At 40.4% G+C, this 24319-nt stretch overlaps 1 protein-coding gene across 2 annotated transcripts; it reads right to left on the reverse strand.

The window, feature by feature from the left end:
• Positions 1-3921: 3921 nt before the first annotated feature.
• On the reverse strand, positions 3922-10482 carry ampd2b (adenosine monophosphate deaminase 2b). 2 transcript variants are annotated; one of them, XM_076090940.1, is made up of 17 exons: positions 10438-10482; positions 10062-10192; positions 9876-9944; positions 9661-9760; positions 9309-9498; positions 8252-8393; positions 8031-8120; positions 7706-7835; positions 7406-7600; positions 7127-7258; positions 6859-7022; positions 6633-6759; positions 6373-6536; positions 5690-5810; positions 5290-5463; positions 4254-4364; positions 3922-4137 (listed from the first exon to the last, which is right to left on the reverse strand). In XM_076090940.1, the coding sequence occupies exons 1-17, from the start codon at positions 10465-10467 to the stop codon at positions 3922-3924; spliced, it is 2286 nt and encodes a 761-aa protein (XP_075947055.1). In that variant the 5' UTR covers positions 10468-10482. The 2 variants fall into 2 exon arrangements, with proteins under 2 accessions (XP_075947055.1, XP_075947054.1); XM_076090939.1 differs by having other exon boundaries at positions 9297-9498.
• Between the last annotated feature and the right edge of the window lie 13837 nt (positions 10483-24319).

Here is a 24319-nt window from a genome sequence, read left to right on the forward strand (position 1 = left end):
TGTACATGTCCATGGTCTGTGAATATGAATGCGCTCTGCAGCTGCTCAAACCGGTATATACATCTGACATGACCATGTATCCAAAGACAAGTCCAAACAGAAGCCACAATGGAAGCTAATGTCACTGCAAGACTGTAACAGCTTTTAAAATAACGCCATGCGTCACCTGCATTCAAAAGAGTTTCTTCATGGGGGGTTTTGTGCAATCATTGGCCTCCACACAAAAGGTGATAGGGGAAAGATGAAAGTTCACCAACTGAAGTGCCAGTTACTAGCTTTTTTTTCTGGAGCTTTTAAAAGTCTCACATGGTATTCATCAGCAGATTTGCTCAGCTGTCTCTTCAAGGCAAGCTCAGTAGTTCATTTGTTTTTTTAATCAATAGCGCTTTTTCAAGAGTGACACTGTTGGAAGCTCTGGAAGGAGCTGGTAAGTGATTTGGGATTGTTCTAACAAACAGGTACCAGTGGCTATATAAGGGCTATTTTTGTTATCAATATACTTATCAATCATGTTTTGATTGTGTAGTGAGAAAAATGCTAAATAATGACAACTGAGCCTAAAGTGAGGTGAATATGCCTACTCAGTCTTACAGAAATTCTTGCACATTTACTAATGCTTATTTTCAGTTGACAAATGACTCAAGCAATTAATTGTTAGAAATATAATCTATTACTTTTCAGTAGATCAGCTAACTGACAATCGTTTTAACACTACCAGACACACAAAATCCCTAAATGCAGTCATATTATAAGGTTTACGGTACAATGTGTGTGATCGATAGGAATTTATTGTTTGCAGCCACACCTCAATCCTTGTAGTAGGTTTGTAGACGGTCTGAATGTTGTGTTGGATTTCCTGCTAACTTTGACCCAGAGTGGAGCGTAATGAGCTGAATAGGATTATGGACACGCCACACAATGCACTCTTTGTTTCACGCCCTTTAGTCACTCCTATACGACTGACAACAAAACAAACTATTTACTAATAAAACAGACCTTATTTGTCTCGATACATTCACCATACTGTTATTATTTGCTTTCTGGGATGTAAAAACGGCAGCAAGTCAAGCGCTCCACTGTATACATTTCTTTTTCTTAGACACAAAGGCCACATAACACTTTACAAACAGCACACAGTTCTCTGGGGAGGGACACATAGTGATTGTGCATTGTAACAGTACACCCCCAGAGATCACAACATCAAGACCCAGACTGAAGGCAGGAGTTCAAAAAAGGGTTTGTGAACTTAGTCGACTTTCAGTTCTCAAAAAATGTGTTTATTCATAAATTTGGCACCAGTTGGACTCGTGTAAAGATTGAAAACTGAAGGAACAGATCATGCATCATTCAGTGTGACTCAAAAATGTATGTATTTTAAATATGTGTGTGTAAAGGACAGATCAGAGTAATGTCATAAAATAAGAGTTCGTATGATGATATACTACAACTGAGCAGCATTACTGCACACTAGAAACACATATTGACAGAAACAACAGTATTGCCTATATCACGTAAATGTCATGCCTGAGTACTAAACTGCAAACACTTGTTTGATTGTTATTATTCGGTGACAAGAAACATTGAAGTTTCATACCTTTATTATTACAATGGACATACAATTAAGTGCATTTACACATAATGACTGTTTGATCCAGATAAAAGCAACTGCACACTATAATCTGGGTGATACAGCTGAAAAAAACCTTAATAATCAAAACTAAACCACTTTCTTCAAAATAATACTTACTTAACATAATAATAATTACTTACTGGGTTTGACTTTCACAAAGGTGAGTAGCCCATAACACCCAGCTCCAAAACAATGTATCAGGATCTGACAGGAAGTCACAAACACATTAAATCAGGATGCATGGTATGTAGTCATAACGTATAAGAATATAAATCATAAGTACAAACAAACATACTGCTGTGTCAGCATGATCTCAAACTAGGAGACTTGTCCAAACAAATGTACTGGCATGGCGGCACAGACAAAGGGAACAGATCACACGCTAAAATAACCTCTCCTTCTCTTAACTCCTCCCCTGTGCAGAGACAGGTGAATCACTCCACTCGGCAAGATTATGACTTTATTGTGACCTTTTTTTGACATACTGTATGCATGGTCTCCTGACACTTACCCATCTTGCGTCAAATCATAAAAAGTCTAGGACTTTTATTGACATACTATCCAATGACTTTTTTATGATTTTTATCGTCATACTATACTATGACTTTTTCATGACTTTGTTCTACATACGTACTATACTATGACTTTTTTAGACAGAACATGCTTTGGCTTTTTATGATTTTTATCGTCATACTATACTATGAATTTTTTCAACTTTTTTCGACATACAATACAATGACTTTTCAAAAACTTTTTACAGCACATGATACTATGACTTATGATTTTTATCGACATACTATGCTAGGATTTTTTTTCCACATACCATGAAATGACCCTAACCCTAACCCTTTTTATGATTTTTTTTAGACATACTATAGTATGTCTAAGAAAATCATAAAAAGTAAACTTTTTAATGACTGACTTTAGTTTGCTGACAAACTATGTAGTATAGTTTAAACTATTATATATCATTTGCTTTCTGGGATGTAAAAACGACAGCGAGTCAAGCACCCCAATATGAACATTTATTTTTCTTAGACACAAATGCAATTAAATTATATTTCACAAACAGCACATATAGTTCTCTTGGAGGGACACTTAGGGCTTTTGAATAGCAACAAGAAACCCCAGAGACAACATCAAGACCCAGACTTAAGGCAGGAGTTTGAAAAGGGTGTGTCAAGTTAGTCGACTTTCAGTTCCCAAAAAATGTTTTTCCATCAACTTGGCAGTTTTGTGCAAAGAGGAAAAACTGAAGGAACAGATCATGCGTCATTCACTGATTCGGAAATGTATGTATTTTTAATATCTGTGTGTAAAGGACAGAGTTACTGTTCAGACTGAAACAATCATTAAATAAGAGTTAGTATAATAAGATGCTACAACTGAGTAGCATTACTGCACACCAGAAACAAATATCGAGGAGCACACATGCAGCTCTACTGAATAACTGTAAGGACTGTAAAAATAAGCCCAACAACCATATGACGCAAAACAGCTGTGGGAAATATGTCATCATTACCAGTAGAAGGAAGGCAGAAGATGTAGATTTCTCTGCCAGTTATACAGCAGAAGTTATTGTGCTGTGGATAATAACACTCGAAAATGTCAACTGTACAAACAAAAAATCATGCAGTGCGAGGTTTCAAAACCTTCTCCACACTTCGAAATAGATTGGAGTCTATAAATATGTGAATCGGATTTTTTTCCACCCGTTTTTAAATTGAGAAAGTAACCTCTCCCATGGTCACTAAAACCTTCAAAATGTCCTGAAATGATATTTTGAGGCATGACCTCAGTGTCCTCAATGGTAGCTACAGCCCTGTACGTATAGTTAGAGACTCTTTACTTTGAAAAATTGTTCCAGGTCGTCTTCCTGCTTTAGTCGGTCAGTGTAGTATCAAGTTTTTAAGTATTATTAAAGGGTTGAATCTTGAATGTCAATATTATTAAATGCTTGGTACAGGAAATACAGACTCTGTACAGAAACTCTGACAAAATGTAGTCTCAAACCACGAATATCTTATTATTTAAAAATAAATACATCAAGAGACAACGTGAAATTGACACGACAAATTACACAAAGATTGACGCAAGAAACTAAAGGAAGTAAACACCTTGGGTGCACAGATTATAGGTCCTCTCTCATACTGCCACAGTAGCAATTCTCAAAATGGCCTTGTGTAAAAGCTTTTCTCTTTTCACAGGTGTGATATGTCGATATGCAAATCTTTACAAAGTCCTGATGTGAGAACAGGGAATGTCGAGAGTGTTTGTGTTGTAGTGCCTCTTCACTTCTCTCCCTGCCCAGCTCCCATACACAGACTCCCCTCTTCCTCGATGGTATCCAGCTCGTCTGTGCGAATGGCCTGTGTGATTAAATTCAACTCCTCACACATGGTCTCATACCGGTACCCCACACGGATGTCAGGAACGTTGGTGCGCCTGATGTCATTACTCTCCTGCCCTTCCTTGTTGTGATGTGGGCCGAGCCAGGATCTCTTCACCTGATACAGGAGAGGAGCGGAATTAAACTGTCTGCAGAACAATAGACTGAGGAGGGAGTTTTGTAGTTATAGACAGTAAAACTGGATAACGTGTTTTGTGCTATAAAGATAATTACCCTTTGAGAGAATCCGCTCATCAGCACGCTGTTTCTGGCAAGCTCACACATGTCGCAGGAGCTCAGTTTCCACACCTGAGCAGCAATGCTGTACTCCTCCATCAAGGGCTCCTACACAGCACAGAATAAATATCACTTTAAGTCATACACGGCTCCTTGACCATCTTATACAATGTAGCATTTTCATTAAAACCTGTAAATAACCTAATTTTAGTAAACATAGGTATGGGGGAGTTTAAAAAGTAAATTACAACATACTATTTGTCTTGCAACTGAACAGTCTAAATGTATTACTGCAGGTCGGCCATACCGTTTTTTTGCCATTTTTGGATTACATCTTTAGATAGTTGGGATAACAGCAAGTGCATTTTAATGACATGGTCCCAGAAATTCTGTCTCAAATAAGATGTGTATTGACCGCTCGTGGAATGAAAGACACCTGGAGTGGCCAGAAGTCAAACCAGAAGCCCAACTGGGGGCTAAGAGGATTCATCATCTGACATGGTTTTATTAAGAAGACAGTCAACAGGGTCTTCAGATGTCATAATGCTAAACCTATGATCAAATGTTGTCCTCTGCAAGATTAGAAATATGTGCATTCAGCAGCTTTAATCCTGGACATGTGTTCATCATTTTCTGTGAATTTCCCGTGTGTTCGAAAGCAGACGCTGCCAGTTACAATGTAAACTACCATTTAGAGAAGCAATTAGATGCATTCAATGTATCCAATTCAATTAAATGCTGGCAATAAGTTGTTTAAAAAATTGGGTGTGATATCATAAAAATACTGAGAATTATAACTTTAATTTAAAGTGCTTAATATTGCTTTTTATCCATCTAATAAAAAAATAATTGAAAAAATCTGTAATTCCTGAGTGATAACTGCTTGCCTCCTCCTAGGACCTATTACCCTTTATTATATTTTGCTGCTACAATTCTAATTGTTTTCACATTTGAGGGGATTAATAACAAATTTACAGAAAACCTAAAAATCTAAAATGTACGAGGTTACAATGATTGACTGGCGCACACTGACCTTGGTGAAGTGAAACTGCAGAGGGTCGTCCGTGGACAGAGAGACCACGAGGCCTCTGGACAGGTACTCTGGTAGAGGGTTACGATGGTAGCTGAGGAACAGGCTGTTATTGCTGAGAGGGGACATGGCGATACCTATCTGGGCCAAGTAGTACAGATACTGCAGCACAGGAGCCTGGAGGACCATAAGGCATGAAGTGTGCTGTAATAAACAATCAATGCTCTAGGAGTAGATTAATACCACAGCCCTAATTTTCCATGAGCCTTTAAGGAAGTAACATTAAAACTCAAGTATTACTCAGCTGAACAAACAGTTAGATTATCTATTATAAGAGTCATAAATTCCTCACAAACTCTTGGACTAATAAACTCTGATTAGAGTTGTGATATTGAGGCCACACCTTCCTGAGCAGCAGCCCATGGGAGATGTTCTCTGACAGCATGAAACCAGACACCAGGTGATGGATCGGCCCCGCCTCCCCACAATGAGGACGCAGGACGAGCGTGGGGAACCCTCGCTGCCTGGAACACAATAGACACAGAGACCCGAAGGTGACTTCAGCGGATTAAAGGGAGACAACAGATTTCAGCTTTGTTTGAGGTGTAAACAATCAGGCAAAGTATGGTCTGCATAGATGAACATTCGTCTCGTATAAGAGTTTATTTTGTTGTTTGTTACCCTGTACTACAATCTACACAGACACTTATACATTTGACTTGTTATGAAGGTTTTTGTATTCTGTTTTCAATGAGTAGGTGGAGTTGAGACAATTTGCTATCAAATCAGTTCAGGATGCATTCAAAATGAAATCTTTCATAAATTAGTCCTGTAATTAATAGTTAATATCATAAGGTTATTCAATCTATTCCATTCCAAAATATTTACATGCAAAATATTCTCTCATTCTCAAATAATTGTGTTTTTATGTATTGTGTTTTGTAGCTGGAAAAATGTGACTGAAAAGAAAGAAAAACTGACATTTGTTGTTGCTCTATTATTATTTGCATATAAACTGCAATTTATCTTGGATATTTAACACATTTTAAAACGAAAAAATGAAAAAATGAAAAGTAGATTATGTACCTGCGCAGGTGATTGAGCACGGTCATGTTTGCATACATATAGTAGAGGTAGTAGGAGTAGGGCGGGTTGTCCTCCTCTGTCCAGTTGACCGGCAGCGGACTGTCCAGGTTGAAGATATGTTGCTCTGGTTTCGATTCATCATCCACACTGTCAAAACCCACAACCTGTGTGAGGAACCGACAAGAGATCCATGAAACCCTTTGAGTTCTGGCGACATGTGAATAATATAAATTTGTGATATTACAGCAAAGACTTCATACGTGCTGAAGGAAGAGGTGCAGCTCTGGATGGCTGCGGGGGTTCACTGTAACCTCAAACAGAGGCACGAAGACATTCTCCAACATCTCTTGGAAGTTGCACAGCTGTTTCTTCGTGTGGTAGACGTCACTTTGAGAGAGAAATGCAAACGAAGAAGTGACTTATGGTTGTGTTGATGAAATTTACTTATGTATGCTGCAGATATTTCAATGATGCTTAGCGACTCACAAGAGTCTTGGCACTTGCACAAGCCAGCGCACATTGCCGGAGTAGACCTGATGCGTTACAGCCCACTTGGCAAGTTTGTCCCACTCGTCCCTGCAGCGTCCGTAGATCGACAGCCTGAGCTCCACGTTCTGGTACTTGCTCTCCTCCAGGTCTGCCATCACCTCCTGAAAAGCAGTGACACAATCAATCAGCAGATGGCGCCAGTGTCTCATGCACTCGTTCTGCAGCTAACAGTGGTAACGGCATTTTTTAAAGAGCAAGTGAGCACCTTAACAATGTGGCCAAAGTATTTCCCCTCGATGTGGTTGTCTGTTTTGATGAAGATCTCTCTCAGGATGGACTCGCCAATGGGGTTGTATTTGGCATTGAACTTGTCAAAGCGATGAAAAGTGTTACGGTCCTGCAAGAAGAGTTGAAACACTGTAATTCAAATAGTCATTATCTGATGCTGTTGTCTGGTTGACTCAACATTCGTCTTTTTAACATTCTGGTCCAGTTTTTTAACCACTGATTATCTTTTTGTCTGTCCATCATGGCTGTTACTCACTGCGTGCATGTCCAGGGTGTCCACGCTCAGGTCAAAGGCGGTCAGGTTCATGGTCTCAAACACCTCCATGAGCGTCTGACCCGTGCCTCCTTCTACATGCACAATCTCCTTAGGGTACTTCTTCATTGCCCTTTTGATAAAACGCAGAAGGTGCTTCTGGTTCATGCAGGATGAAGCGTGAATGTGTGTGTCCACCTGTAAAAACAGATAAATGAGACAAAGAAGTTATACTGTATATTGGAGTCTGGTTCTGGATAAACAATTTTGGTTAGGCTCAGTAGAAACAGCCGCCAAGTTCACCTTACGGATATTGTAAAAGTCGCGATGTGGGACTTTTTTCTGTGCTGCCAACTCTTTCATCTCATTCAGCAGAATGTGCATCTGGAACTTGGAGCTAAGAAACTGCAGACGACGGTAGCAGAAGGACTTTCTGTAGCACAGGGAAACAAAAACAAGTAGTTGGTACTTTCTGAGAGAGATTGAAAATGTGGTTCAGATGGTTCAAAAAGTACAGAGACCAGAAAGTCTTGTGATAAACAATTAATCAAGTATCATCATTAAAAAAAACAAAAAACAATCTAACATCTATACACACTGTTCTGTGATCAATCATAAGGAAGCGTACACTGGTCCGTTGATAATGAGGGCCATCATCACGTTCATATCAGCGATATACTCCTGCAGGTCTGGATACGGCAGGTCCAGCTCTGTGCTCCTGTTGGCAACATCAAAACTTAAGCAGGGAAGTCTCCGCTACCAACAAATAAAGGTGTAAGTCTAAAAACATCCAACCACATCGAGGACTACAACATAAAGCATGCGAGTGAGTCCTCATAAATATCTCACTTCTCCATAATGTTCCTCGTCGTGTACACATGCATGACACCATCCACCATCTTGCAGCCGTAACCAATGTCATGGGGCATGCTGGCAGGGTCCTGGTTCTCATAGGGGTGCGTTTCAGAAGCAGATGGGTGCACTGTGGCATCTGAGAGGAAACAGAATGGCGCACTGTGTCACGGCTCTGAACGAGGTGGGAACGCACATGCAGCTAAGGTCCGATTTAAACAGCTTGCACGTTGTGACAGCTTGGGAAGAGGTGGAGGTGGACAGATGGATTATGAAATCTGTGGGTGTGCCAGATTAGGTCTTAATATGAGAGTACGGCACACAACACTGGACATGACTTGTATTCCCATATTTAAGAACCAGTATGTAGGACTTTGATTGGCAGAAATGGAATATCATATTCATAACTATGTTTTCATTGGTGTATAATCACCTGAAACTAAGAATCATTGTGTTTTCTTGTTAGCTTCGAATGAGCCCTTCGTATCTACATAGGGAACAGGTTCTCTCCACATAGTCCACAATGTTGCACCGTCATGTTTCGACTGCTGCTCAGAACGGACAAACCAGACATCGGCTCTGGAGAGGGCCTTTTGCGTTTCTACGCTTCCTGAAGGCCACCGTAGGTTATACTGGGAGGGGTGTTGACTGTTGTTTTGAGTTCAATCAATCAATTTTGCTGCTGTTTTTGTCTACAGATATGATATCTATTGCTTGTCTGTCTGTCTTGGAGGAGGGCTCCCTCCAACAAGTTTTCCTCGTTCGCATTGAGGGTCTGAGGACAGAGGACGTCTTATACAGAACAGTTTGAGGCAAACAACAACAAAGAAAAGCAGAAAATCCTCAAATATGAAAAGCTGGAACGACAAAATTATAAATTACATAAATACTTTATGATTAATCAATTATCATAGTTGTTGGAGAATATTTTTTGAATAATTTGATTGACTTATCGTTTCAGCAGAAATCAGGGCCTCCTATTTGTTAAGTGATGAATGATTTTTTGTGCCCAGTATATGAGGATGGTGGTGTAGATGTGTACATGTGTACACACCTGCAGTGGCTGAGGTCTCTGGGATCTCCTCCTCATAGATATCCAAGTCCAGAGGTCTTTCACTCAGCTCCTGAAGGCAACGAGCGGTGGTGACGCAGAAACTCTGCAGCGACAGACCCATATACTTCTGTCTGATGAACAGAGCCTTCACCACACATTTGGCTGCATCCAACAGATCTGTGAAGGGAACCTTGATAGAAGAACAATAGGATGAAAAGGAATCAAAGGAAACAAAGAAGGTGTCCTTTTCAGAGAGGAGGTGTTACTTAATTGTGAGAAACACCACAACATGCTTCTAGTAAGAAATACTTTCTTTTCCAATCGTCCCTACATCACTGGTACTCTGACTTACCCCACATTTCTCCTCTCCAGAAATAGCGACTCGCTGGTACTCTTTCTCTGGAACCGGTTGTCTCTCCAGGTCAAAAGCTTGGCTCTGCTCTTTCATGTATCTGATAAGAGATTAACAAAAAAAATGACTTAAACTATTTTCTATTCTGGTACTTTCTGTTAAGTATTCAATGCATAATGACACAACTGTTGCCTATAGCCAGGGAAAACACTCACTCGAGATCACTGGCACTGTCAGTCTTCATGAACTCCTGTTTGGCTCGCAGGAGGATGTCGGGTTCAAACCTGAGAACAGAGAGGCTCGTCGTTGTTATAGCTTTCGGACCATTAAAGCAGAGTCTCGTTGCAAATACAGCCACAGATGTTGGTATATTAACTAACAACCTCCTTGTCTTCACTTACTTCACATCCTGGCTGATCTGTCGCTCAAGGCGATGACGTCTCTCCTCCAGCTGTTCTATGGGGCTGTCTTCTGGAAACTCATAAGGGGCGCTGCGCATCTCACTCTCTGCCAGAGTGCGTGAGAACAGCTCCTTCACAGAGACAGTAAACAACATTATGAAAGTCTACACATCTAGCCACAAGTCATTTTAAAGTAAATCTTTAATATTCAAATCACAAATCAAAACCCACCTTTACAGAGCTGCTTTTAATGTGTGACGAATGTGCTTAGCTTTTTTAATGATGATTTTAATGTTTGTAAAGAATTTTGAAAAGCGCTATATAAATAAAATGTATTATTATTATCTTTTAGGTTAATAATTCACGGAGTACTGACCTCAGCAATCTCCTTGTACTTCCCGTCCATGGATGTACGCAGGTCAATGGATTGTTTCAAGGCCACCGGGATCCCAGGCAAGGAATGCTGGGAAGTGAGGAGGTGGCGGGCACCACGGAGATCAGCTGGAGATAAAGAGGAGGAGAAAGAGGGAAACTCACAAAATAAGTGAGAAAATGATGTCTCTTCTAGAATAATCCAAGCTGTATTTTCAACTCAAGAAACGAAGAAGGGCACATTACTCAGTATCTTCTAATCAGACAAGTAACGACCTCATTTCAGTCGCTCTAAAGATGCACACAGCAACTAATTTCAGGTCGAAAAGATCATGAATCAGTTTTGCTCGCAACAGCTGCATCCTATTAACTGACAATGAGATTATCAACCAAGATCAAAACAGCAAACGTCTAGTATGAAAATGAATCAGCTAAACTCACTTAATCTGTTTCATGAGAGTACTCTGTCTTTATGATTTGTCATTTCTTCAACATATAATTCACAATGTGTCACGAATTCCCCTTCATATTAGTTTGTTTTCATCCTGTCTGCTTATTTTACTAACTCTCCTGTCATTTCAGATCCTACCATTCACACCCGATCATCTCTCGTTCCCCTCACCTGGTCCTCCACACCCATCTCACCTGCAGCCCATTCCCTCATTAGCCCTCACTATTTAGGTTCCCTGCCAGTTTGTCTTGTGTGTTATTGCCAAGTTCTCCAGCGTATCTTTATTTTGTTCATGATCTGCCTGTTCCGACCCTGTCTGCCTGTTTTAGACCTGGGATTTGTGCCTGCCCCTTATTGGATTTGTTCGCCTGTTTGACTGACCTCCCGGTTTTGACCCTGCCTGAACTCAAGTAAAATAACTGAACTTGTATCTTGTCTCCGAGTTGTGCTTTTGAGTTCTAGTATCTGTAATCCTTACACAATGACCAAAACAGTCTGCAGAAGATTGTTGTTTCTCTGTCAGTGGGCCTTCACACAACAGTGGAGGTCTGAGGTCAGCGCCTGAAGACACAATGGACCATTCAGGTGGAGAGCCCGTCAGCACATACACCGGCTAATACCCTCCATTGTTGACATTTCAAGACTCAAGTTTTAGACAAACCCAGTTATCATGGAAAGGAAAGAAACAAAAAAGAAGGGGGATGATCATTGAAAAAAGACTTGGGATAAAGACGGCTGATGATGCTCGGAGAGGAAAACAAAGATGTGAGAAACAAACGGTGAGGAGAGACGATGCCTTCACTGCTGTGTTTTCCCTCTGGGTGTATATTTAGCAGTCTGTCTGCAAGGATATTAATCTTTCCCTTGAAACTACGCACCTGCCACTGAAATATTCATCATCCTGTTAAATATTTCATCCTGTGTGTGCTAGAGTGTCATTGATCCTGTTGTCTCTCGGCATTTATAGACCATACACAGAAGAAGGTCAAAGAGGGCACACTGTAGGATACCTGTCTGTGTTGAGCCTGATTTATTTAACACAGCATGTCTGAGTCTGTCTGCGTTATGGGAACAGTAGAGGATACCAAAGAGGCCAATTAACTGGGCTGATTAGGACTCAACTAAAAGTTTCATTTAAGGTACAAAAACACTTGAGAAGGCAGACGGAATGGTGGCTATGAAGAGAAAAGAGGCGATGTTGTAATCATTGGCCCCAACTCACCACGTTGCTTATCACCTTCTGCTTAACACTGTCCAATCAACACATCCCACTCAACACGCTGAACAAGTTTGCCTGCACCACAAGGCAGCGACGTCAAAACATACACAAGTATCTCGGACTAAATCGGGCTGAATAGTCGAGCTCCAACATTAAGCTTTGAGTTGGAGTAAGAAAAGTAAAGAAAAGATGTACAAATAATAATAGAATTCAATGTTGATTAATGAGATCGCCTCTACAGGAAGAACTCTAACCATATGAGTTCATCTGTGAGGTAGTTTGAAAAAAAGACACAAAATGATGGTAGATATAGAAAAATATATATTTGGAAAACGATTGTTAAATAAAATAAGCAAGAAGTTTAACAGACAGAGTAAAACAATACATTTTTGAAAATGTTACAAAGGGTTGCAGAACATATAGTATAGCTATGCTATGTTACACCATAAAAAGTATATATATATATTATATATATATATATAAAGAGTAAACAAGACATCTGAAGACTTCATCTACAGAGTTATGAAATACTGTACGAAGGACATTTTACAAACAATCACCAGACTAAACGATAATGAAAATAGTAGTTGCAGCTCAAGGCAACTTTGATATGGAAAAGAACAATTGTTGCGTCACCTGCAAACATTATGGAAGAACCTCTACCCGACAAATTTGTTAAATCGTCATACATATACATAATAAATAATACATCGCTTAAATGAATAATAATGACAACGCATGCTGTGAAGCCAAACTGTCCTGGAAGTTTCAGTCACAAAGTCCACAAAGTCAAGCTACAGATAGATGCTCCTCCGGTGAGGGGAGGGAGCATGTCTGTGTAATGCACTGGCCGGCTAAGATGTTGTCTCTGCTGTCGGTTTGGTGCACATCAATTTCTCGTGATAACAGTGGACACTGGTGTGGAGGGCAGGAGCCAACCAGCGGCAAAGACATCCATACGGGGCCACGGCAAAGCCGAGCCTAGCCAAGCCTGCTGGGCCCGGAGCTAATCCCCTAATGGCTGCTATATTTGGATCATAGCATCCGTGGTTACATAACAACTCATCCCCCCACAGTTTGAGAGCAAACCACTCAGAAATGAAAAGTCAGCCATGTTTCACTTGAACATGTACCACATAATCTAGTTGTATGAAGCGTTTATTGATCTAGGAAGAAAGCAGCATGAGGACCAAATGTAAGCTGAGTGAAACGGATTGAAGGTGCTTAATACGACTAGTTGAATCGAAGACGATGCAACACATCATCTTCCACAGCCTCAAAATGAGGTCAAAGAGTTTCAGCTTAGTGGGGGACTTCCGCTGCATGTATATTTCAGCAGCAACACAAAGTATGGAGAGCCTTAACTCCAGTGAAATTTAAACAGGACGGCGCGGTGTAATAGGTCCTCGGGGATGAGATCACGAGTTGAAAGTCTACAGGCCATAGTAGAGCAAGAGGTCAGGGGTCAAGAGACTTTGTGTGGGACTGCTGTTCCCCCTGCTCCTTTGTCAGAAAACTTGTTGTTACTGAGAACAAAAAGAATCCCTGTCCCAGCATATTTAAATACATTCCTGAATGATTATACTTGAACATCCTTTCTTTCACCCCCATCTCATCTCATCTCTCCTCTTCTCTCTGTGTTTTCTGCCATCAGGCAGGCCATGCATAATCACCCACTGTCTACCTGTTTACATTGACGAGGCAGATTTGGTATTCAGTCAACAAGAAATGCCAGTGACTCACAGCCTCCGTGGCAAATGTCTCACAGCGAGAACCAATACTTACTCAGTGTGTCAGTGCTGCTGAGAAAGCAGGAATAACAATATAAACAAAGCAGGACTGGAGGTTCATTTAAAAATGTTTTTAATGAGATTGGATACCTTTTAAACTATGGAAATGCTAGTGCTGTCACACCACCTCCGTTTCAGTGCAGATAACTAAATCATACTTTTTCTTAGTACCTTACTTTGAAGAATATACTTTTTTTTCCTGCAAAACCCCTTTTTTTGATTTAACAAAAGAAGGCAAAAGTCTCAAATGTTCCATGTTATCTACACTCAAGCAGGTGTACAGGCAACATGCAATATCCATAAACTAGCTACATTAATTCAGGAAATATAGAAAAAAGATTACAAATCTCACCAGGCATTTGAAGCCAGCTTTTCAGTATTTGAGAGTTTTTGACACTTTGTGCTTTGGACACAAAAAACGATCAAATCAAAGCAGTTTGGTTTCCACAACTATAAAACATCTATAAAATCAGAAAAAAACATGTCACTTATCTGTCACTCCAGAAAATATGGCAGACACACAATTGAACATAACAACAATTAAATCTGCTGCTCACTATCACATAGGGAGCGTCTATGTTATAGGACAAGCACATGCATGGAAGGGAGAATGAAGCAGGATTTAAAGGACGCTCCTCTGCTCCTCTTAAGGATGCCTACTCCTCCTGCATCTCTCAATGGCTCTGCATCAAGCAGCTGACGTCACTCAAGATGTGTAATCAACATCTTTTGTTTAGTCTCTCTGCATAAACTAAATCTCTGCTGATGGCTGATGTTGGTATTCAAGTAGAAACTTATTTCCTGCCTTCTCACTTGAACCATACAGAAAAGGAATGCTAAAAGCATGAAGGCAGGATGTCCACTAGCCCTAAAAACAACCCTCTTGTTTAGATCCCACAGCTGCAGGTGTAGTCAGCACAATTTATCGATCTGATCCGCTTCCTTGTGCACAGTTGCACCTTAACACCATCTCCAAAAGATATGAGACAGCTAGTTTGTGGGGCAATCAATCGACACACTAAAGCCCACTATAGACAGCACTGCTCAGGGCTATTACACAAAGCCGTCAAGGGACAGGCAGAGGAGTGTGGTAGTGAGTGTGAAAGAGGGAAAGGAAAAAGGGGGGATGGTTAGAGGGGAAGAGCGTTATTTGTGCTTTTGCACAGGACGAGGGTAGTAGAGCGTACCTGTCTCCTCAGAGCCAGGGTTAACCAGCAGCTATCAGGGCCAGGAGAGGAGAGAGAGACAGACAGAGAGATGGAGCATGCCATACAGCAAATGGCCCAGGATGGCGTCTGCTGTCATTTCAAGATGCGTTAAACATGATGGGAGGGAAGAATGGAGATGGATAACAAGAAAGAAACACTTCAAACACTCATAAAAACACACACATACGCTCAAACATAAACATGCTCTGACAGAGTCAAAGAGTCATCTCCTCTATTCCCTTAATCTTTCCCTATCATACATACAAAGAGCTGGTCCAGCAGGTCCATGAACTCCCCCTCACATCAGTGGGTGACCCCCCTCTGCTCTGTCTGCCTCCTGGTTCAGGCCAGCTGTCGCTGCACTAGCTTCCTCTGGAGCTGACTGATCCTCCTCATTTAAATGCCTCTGACATGTATCTGGAACGTACCACAGGAGGGAGAGGAGGCGGGGGGGGGGGGGGGGGGGGGGGGGGGGGGGGAGACGTACATCACTGGAGGATGTGGGTCCTACTGCTGTGAGTTTCCCCAACAACACCCCCGCTGTCCTCTACTTTGTCCTCTGTGCTGTGTTTTGCTGAGAGGACCATGTGTTCGGGTTGTTTGTGTCGTCTGTGTGAATAAAATGGTGCTGCCTCAGCGGTAAGGTTTGAGATGTCATGGTCTTTTTTTCGCCAGCTGAACAGCAGCAGTCTGAGGGAGATGACCGTTTAATAAACGAGACCTTGCCTCCATGTCCTCTCACATGAATGCAATTAAAGGGCCAGCACGTTGTGCTCATTATGGTTGCAGCAGTAATTTCTGGAATATACTTTCTCACGCTATAAACACAGAACCGTGTGTATGCTAAAACTGCTGAAATAAGACATTCATAATTCATTAAACCGATGCAATTTCATGACACAGAATGATAGACGTTTGTGACATCTGTCATTGTGTCTGCAGTGTGCAAGCTTCTCTGCGGTCATATCTCTCCTCTTATTATTATAACAGCTGCATGCTTTAATTGTAAAAATATGTAATAAAAAAGGTTTCAAGCGTTTACCGGACTGCACTTAAACTGCTGCTAAGATCTGGATAAAAACTTCCAGTCACGGCAGATCAAAACAATGAGACATTTATATTCCAGATTTGCAAAAATACCCATTACTGGGTAATTTGAGGGTTTCAGAAAGTGTTACAAACAATATAGACAAATCTATGATTATTAAAACTGTTGTAAGTTAAGAGTTGATCAAATTAATTTGCCACCAATGAGTATGAGCCTTTTAAGCTCAATCAACCGCAGTTTGTATAAAGTGTTTGCGCTGCCCAGCGTATCTTCTCTTGTTCAATACTGTCTAGAGTTCAACTCAAATTGTCTAAACTTGAAACTCAAAGCTGAATCAGAAGGCTTAAATCTTTTCTGGCCCAAACACAGAATCTTATTTAAGCATTTGTGCAGTTTTCTTACACTTTTCTTACAAAGAGTAAGACAGGCAACAGTCTATATATTTGTTATTGTTGTCTCTACCCTGTCTGTGGTCCTCAGCCCCAAGCCTATTGGTTCATGCTAAAGAGGTAAATCTTAAAAAGTTTGTCACAAATATATTTTTTCCTTTTTAAAAACACTAAATCATTTTGGGTTTATGTCTCCAGAAAAAGTTACTCAGACAGAAGTAAATAGTGAATTTGTTGGGGACTATTTTCAGTGCGCCAGTGACTATTAACAGCAGCGGGACTGTGTATGTGGGATTCAGTCAAAATAAACTACAGTTCCCATGTTCACAGTGTGGTTCTTCGATGTGTTTTTAATAGTTGTTGGACAGCAATGGAGCTCTATGAGACAGAGGAAAAAGCTCGATCAGGCTTTGGAAATACCAGATCAATTAATTCGATGAGATTTGTTGACAATAGGGACAATATATAGAATATTGCCCTTCTTATTCTTTAAACTATCGTTTCTGAAGCTGTTTTCATCATCTGTTATCAAAGCAAATATAATGCACTTTGCTCTATTTTAGGACCCTGAGCATCCAATCAGAATTTCCATTCAACTCAATACAGTATCATACATACAAACCGACTAGTCAGAACTTCATATACCGCAAGTAAAACACATCTTTCTCCTCCTTTCAAGCTTATGGAGAGCTGCTGACAAACTGGATTAATCCAGTTTGAAAGCACTGCTGACAAACTGGACAGAAAATAAAACACTGAGTGCTACAGAAAGCCAAACGCAATCCGACTTCAGGCAAATCACTGCTGACCCTCGAAAGGCACTTAAAGCCAAAATAGCTTTCACGAGATGGAATCAAATTGATGAGGCCTCAAGAGGAGCACAATAAACAAGATTGCTGTTCATTGATTCATCAGGGCAGCTCCATATATTCAGACCCGGCTCCCTCTGGTGGTCTAATACTGCATCACACACAAACCAACATAAGCTTGTCACAAATTGAACTCTAGATGCTTGCAAAGCATGAATCCACCCAACCTAAAAGTCATTACTAGAGTCAAAACAAAAGTCCTGCATTCCAAATTTTACTAAGTAAAAGCATAGCAGCAAAATATAAGTGATCACTTTGCAGAATGGTCCCTTTCAGTGGTTTATATGATATTATTGCATTATTATTGTGATACATTAACATGTAAATAGAATTCAGGTTGAGATGGAGCTATATTGAGCATCTTCATCTATAGAGATGCGTCGTACTTTTTTGATGACATGTTATATATGAAAATGCTTAGGGCTGCAACTAATGACGTCTTCAATTCGCTTGTTTTTTTCCTTCGTCACACAAGATAATAAAGCAGCAAATGTTAACATTTGGAACCAGCTAATATTTGGTATTTTTGCTTAAAAAATGCTTAAAACAATTAGTTGATTTTTAAAACAGAACAGCTGCCAATTAATTTGATGTCAATCGACTAATCATTGTAGCTTTAAAAAAGTTATCTGAAAAGTAGCCGGTAACTATATGGATTTAAGATGAATGAAATAAAAAGTTTCCCGTTGAGATCTGGTGAAATATAAATTTTAATAGGACCAAATATGAATACATACAGTACATAAGTAGATGTCTATCTCTTTAATTAAGCCAAGAGACAAAACTCTACAAGATTTCAGCCACTAGATATTTTCTTTAATGTCATATCATGTCAACAGCAGCATGCACAGTACCTTTCAAACAAGATTCTGGCTCTCCACACGTCGATGTGCTGCAACTGGCATGAAGTAACTCTATTGAGCACCACGCCATTGAGTATGAATAAGAGGTGGTCCCACCCACAGGTCACAAGTCCACGAGACCTCTAACAGGCCAGATGTTGATTCATACGAGACACAGACAACTAAACAACAGTAGGCAGTGTAGATGCACACGAGGAGTGACTCACTAAAGGTTATCAGATGAAGGTGTGTTGGGGTGGGAGTCCCAGGGCTCGGTCAATCATTGTTTGTACAGATTGCGTTCATGAGGGGAGAGACGAGGCTTAACATTTAACCGACAGGGTCTCTCTCCTGTCATTACAGTATTTGTTTATGACACAGACCCCGACATGTGTGGACACAAAACGATAACAAGCATGTGACACAGCCAAAGGCGGCGTGAACAAGATGTGGGCGAAGTACAATGTGTTCAAAGGTCCATCATGAACCTCATGTACTGTATACATGATCATTCTGAATAACGGCCAGGTTTAGTAAATCGTAGTTTTTCCTCTTTTATGTTATTGTAGTATTGCTTTCCTGCAGAGGTGGAAAGTACTTCTATACTTTTATCAAAAATTGCACTTTTTACCCCACCATCATTTTCTGACCGCCATAATTACTTGTTACTTTGCAGGTTACAATTGTACCTACAAAAAACATCTGATCAGTTTATAAAATATGATGCATTGGTACAAGTTTAACTAGCCAACAGAATATGAAGCTACAACATTAAAAATGCCGTTTACACATTAACTTATGAGTAATAACAATTTAAGATATGATAATATATTACACTGGCAGGAGCCCTTCTGTTGCATAATCAGCATACTTTTCAGAATATAGAACTTTTGTGCTTTTACTAATGGAGTATTTTTCTACAATCACTTAAGTAAAGCGGCTGTCCTGGATATGGGAGAACCCTTATTTAACAAATATCAAGTATGAAAGAAACAACAGTTATTTAATATATATTTTACTCTTGTGAACTATTATCAATCATTTATTTTGTGCTCCTGTGAGTAGTAATATTGTCATTGATATTATAAATCCATCTGTTTTTTATATCTGTTAAATACTATAGTGCTATGTAATAAAGTTTATGATGATTATAATTATATTTTCCAAGAGAGTGTGTGTATTTGCCTTTGCTGAATATAATAATGACTGTTTATGTCACTTACTGTGCAAAGCTTTCATCAGTTAGAAAATATCTTGCTACGTTCTTCTTGTCGCTGATTTAAGTAGTTCAACAAGTGTAAAACAGCACGAGGCACAGAACAGGCTGACTGGTGAGTGGGTGGCGCTCTAATCTCAGAACCACCTTTTTCACAGCCAGAGAAGTGATTCACACGCTGCCGTTCTCTGCAGAGTTCACTCCACAAACCCTGCAACAATGTCTAAATATGGACAAACACCAAAACAACACTTTGCCTCAGCTCTTCACACAATAACAGCACAACAGAGCAAAGGGTTGTCTGATAGACAACGGTATGTGTTTAGCGGGTCCATAAAAGAAAGGTTAGATGTGAGTGATTCAAACTCATTTGATGCTGATTAGATGAGCTGCAGCCTTCCAGGTCTATTCCACTCGGTTGTGCTGATTGATTGGCCCGTTAGATTGGATCAAAAGTTCAGGATCCACAAGATAAAGCTCCTCCAGCATGCTAAGTGTCGATTTAGACAATCGTTAAACGAGTGAAATGAAAGTTTCTGGCGATAAATCCTTTATGATCCTGTTAAGAGCGACTGCAGCAGATTCAATAATAGCAATCACTTTATCGAGTTTTCATTAAGCATTTAAAGAAAAGACACTTATTATTAAAATAGTTCATCAAAATGCAGTTAAATTATAGTGTATCTGCAGCCTGTTTTCACTGCACGGATTACTATCTACACAGACTGTACTGTTACTGTACAGTCTGTATAATGTTACCTAAACTAGATCAGTGCCCTTTTGAAAAAACAAAAGATGATGAGTCACCTAAATGTCGTCTTTGCCTACTCAGATGGCTCCCTTGGATGCTTTAACAACACAACATGTGAATGTTATCTTAATGTGCTTCTGCAGAGTCTTTCTAAATCAAACCTCAGAGGAAGAATCTCTGTGAAGCGCTCTACGTCTATAAAACAGAAAAAGAAATCCGGCTGTCAAATATAAAAGCTGAGACGGCCTCTCATCATTTTCTCTCATCAAATTCTGTAACAGCCACAGACAGCTACGAGCTATAAATGAGGGTAATCATAGAGAGCATCCTGATTGCAGCGGTTGGTAAATCACTGTGATTTCCAGCTGTTGTATTCATTGTCAGGGCTTTAAATCAATCTCTGACCACCATGACAGTCATCGTAATGTCACAGCATGTCACTGTCTGTCGTACGTGTCTCCGGTGGTAACGTGACCTGGGTGATTTTTAAAGATACAGCATATTTTAAAGCAACGTTTGTTTGCTGTGTAATTCTAATATGTAAAATGCCAGCAGAGGGAGATTATATGTGATATCATCCACTTCCAATTAAAATAAACTAATTTCAAGAGAAAAAAGTCCACCAGTGTTTTCAATTAAATGCATGATGGTGATGAACCTTTTTTACATATTGGAGAAAATTAGTTTGGATTAGGAGACGACACAGAACGAACAGATGGGAGGGTAATGGCTGTCATATGGTCATTCTACACTCTTTGTAGTTTGGGTGAAAGGCTGACCAGCGTGTGCCTACATCAGAGTGGAGGCTAATCCTCTCATTCAGCGGGGATCAAGTCCTGAGGTACGAACCTACATATTCTACCTAGGCCACATACTGCCATCAGGCTACATGAACGACGCTGTCTTCAACGTAAGCAACTCATTAATAACAACAAAGTATTTTCAGGTCATTTTCTCATCTTGCAACATGTTTGGAAAGGACGTCACAAGCCAAAAGGGTCCCCAACACATGAAGGACCATGCGATCATTTAAGTTAAAACATGAAAACTGAAAAAAATTAGTTTCCCCCTCATAACAGCGAGTTAAGCAACATTTCAGTGACGTCAGAATGGTTTCAGCACTGGCTGATCCTACTGTAAATTAACCTCTGGCTGATGCTAGAGAATTTATGTATGCATGTTGTGTCCCTTATAAAAATAAGCCAGAGAATAAGGGATGAAAAAAAAGCTGTAAGAAAGCACACTGACATGAACCTGCAGGGTATAAGTGCCGAAATCCTCCACAGAGAGGATCCTCATAGCTACACCTCCTTCATCAACAGGTTTGCATTTCCCCAAACTACTCGCAGAGAAAAAGTATTGCACACGGGCTTCCTCTGATGAGTGCTTTGTTTCTTTGCTAATAAAAAAGGACAGTCCAGAGCCACAGTACCTCAGGCTCATTTCATGTGAGATTCCTCCTCTGTTACTGGACCGACACATTCAAGCCGTCCTCCTTCTCCATCTCCATGCAACCTCCACTCACCTGTGCTGGCTGCATACTGCAGGCTGCCCCGCTTCCTAAAGGGGGAGAGGGGCTTGTTTTTAGCCCCGGTGGCGGTCCCTGGGGGCAGGTTGGAGGACATGATCCCAGGTTGTGTGGTTCAGCTTGGCAGTGATGGGAAAAGGAAAGCCGAGTGAGTCAGAGCTGCGGAGGACCGAGCGTCGGAGAGCTAAGGAGGAGAAAAGAGAGGAGAGGGAGGAGATGTAGCGCAGATGCTGTGAGCTTGAGGGGGTTTGATTGCAGTCAGCGTACGTGTGTATTTAAATGTGTGTGTGTGTGTGTGTGTGTGTGTGTGTGTCTGTGTGTGTGCTACGTGCCTGTGAGCAGGGATTTCCAGACTGGTTGGTCCAGCGTGGGGCTGCAGTGCATCCCTCTGCAGCGAAACAGACCCCGCCCCTCCAAAAGGCTCTCGTGCCTGAGCTGCAGCACTGATGGAGGCTGAGGGGCGGGATGGAGGGTCTCGGCTTCCCCCCTGCCACGCATAAATACACACACACACACACACACACACACACACACACACACACACACACACACACACACACACACACACACACAAGACAGCCTGCAGTTCTGCTGTTGCCATGACAACCACAAATCATGAGCAAATCAATGGGGAGAAAAGTTGTGTTTATAGAAAAATGTAAAGGAAAATAAAATGCTACAAAGGAATGTGACAACATGTTTGCGAGCAATAGACTTATCCTACGTTATAAAACTAATAATAATCAGAATAAAAAAATAAATGTAATGTCCAGGTTGAAGCTAAAACTAAGGTTACAAAAACATTGGAATTAAAAACATTCATGATACATTTATGCTGACAGCTTGACAATGGCTTTAGGGCAATGTCCGTCTGTCAGGTCACCATTTTGGCAAAAAAAGACCAAAAAACTGCTAAATTAATGATATTCCCATCATCCTTAGCTGACCGGTTTTGCGCTAATTAGCACATGTTAATATGCTAACACGTGTTGATGTTAGCATTTAGCTCAAAGTATTGCTGCCCATGTACAGCCTCACAGAGCCGCTGGCTTGTTGTGTCATTTGTAAAGCATGAAAATAAGGGATGAAAAGAAAAGCTAGAATCCAGCTCACCGACACGAAACCTCCAAAATCCTCCACAGAAAGCATCGTTCTGCTGTCGACTATTAGTTTCTGAAGAGATAAATAAACATAAAACAGATGAGGAAGATCTGACATCCACAGGGACGAAGCTAACAACACAATGTCTATTGATTTGATGAATACCTTTATTCCAAACATCATCTCTTCTATCATCATGTAAGTGGAGAATTATTAACGGGCAAAATCTAAATGAATGAAACAGAAAACTTAAGCTATATTTCATGCAATCACCTTTGTCACTTGACAATTTCATAGTTTCACTTTATTATATTTTGACACACATTTTAGTTTTATTTCTCATGTATTTATTAGTTTTAGCGCGTCAACTGAAAACTATTTTCATTATTGTTTAAAAAATGTTCTGTAAAATGTCAGACAATTGTGAAAATACTTCATAATCAAAGCAACAACAAGCCAGGAGGATGGGCTTTAAGCGTCTTCAAATTACTTTTTTTTGGGTCTAACCAACAGTCCAAACGCAACCAAGTCAACTAATTGATTAATCGACTTATATCAGCTCTAATTATCCTAAATGTATGATAAAATTACACTTGAAGATCACCGTTTTGTTGCACCCCTTCTGTTGGGATGGCCCTGAATGATGCTCAATCTTTATCATTTGATTGTTGTGACTTCTCACAGGCCCGTGAGAGGAGAGACAGTGTGATGAGAGAGGACAGTAGAGACACAGTAGCCTGCGGTGCAAAGTATTCTTGGAAAACCATTTACATTCCAGAGAGACGGTCTAGAAATGCAGATGAGAGCACAAATCAGTCTGACATCCGTCTTTCCTCTCTACAGGATTTATGGGTTTTACGTCACAATGCCTTTGTGAATACAGACCAGGAGGAGCTCACAGTAAAATATGACAGGATGATGGAAACCCGACGTCTCACCTCCTGGCTGAAAAACACATATAAGTGCAAAACAATGACCATTTATAATCAATGTGGAGCCAATGTGGAGCCAGCGCCCTCTTGTGGTATTTATAGGGAAGTAGTGAAACAGACTGCAGCACTTCATTTTACTGCAGTCTGTGGATGTGAGTGAGAGAAAAGCTGCTCAGTGACACCATTAAAATGGTAGAACATGTTTAAATTGCCAAAGACACATTTTAATTTAAATTAGGGACCTTGAAAGGGCACATAGTATATAGCCTCAGAATTATACTATATTCTAGGAATGATTTAGGTCATGAGTGTCAGTGTAATAGTCATGATGCTCAGCACAAGTGATTCGTTATGTAGAAGGAAAGATGGTCTATGTTTGGTTCATACCCAAAATGTAAACATGGTGTCTTATAGAATATAACTACACTGTAATGAGCTGGATTTAGAGCACATTTTTAAATGTTTAATAACGCAGCAGTAGCATTAGCTAATGTCCATGTGGTCTTTACTTATGATGAGTTCTTAAGGATTCTTAAACCTGT

This window comes from Anarhichas minor, unplaced genomic scaffold (assembly GCF_050575085.1).
Source record: "Anarhichas minor isolate MPS153535 unplaced genomic scaffold, ASM5057508v1 ptg000003l, whole genome shotgun sequence".
In the NCBI taxonomy this organism is placed as follows: Eukaryota; Metazoa; Chordata; class Actinopteri; order Perciformes; family Anarhichadidae; genus Anarhichas; species Anarhichas minor.

Bases quoted from the DNA above. Each gene is read 5' to 3' on its own strand.
- ampd2b (XM_076090939.1), bottom strand. From the start codon at position 10,467: ATGGACGGGAAGTACAAGGAGATTGCTGAG. The intron at 9,945-10,061 runs GTAAGTGAAGAC...CTCTGTTCTCAG, and splicing joins CAGATCAGCCAGGATGTGAA to GTTTGAACCCGACATCCTCC. The intron at 9,761-9,875 runs GTGAGTGTTTTC...ATCTCTTATCAG, and splicing joins GACAGTGCCAGTGATCTCGA to ATACATGAAAGAGCAGAGCC.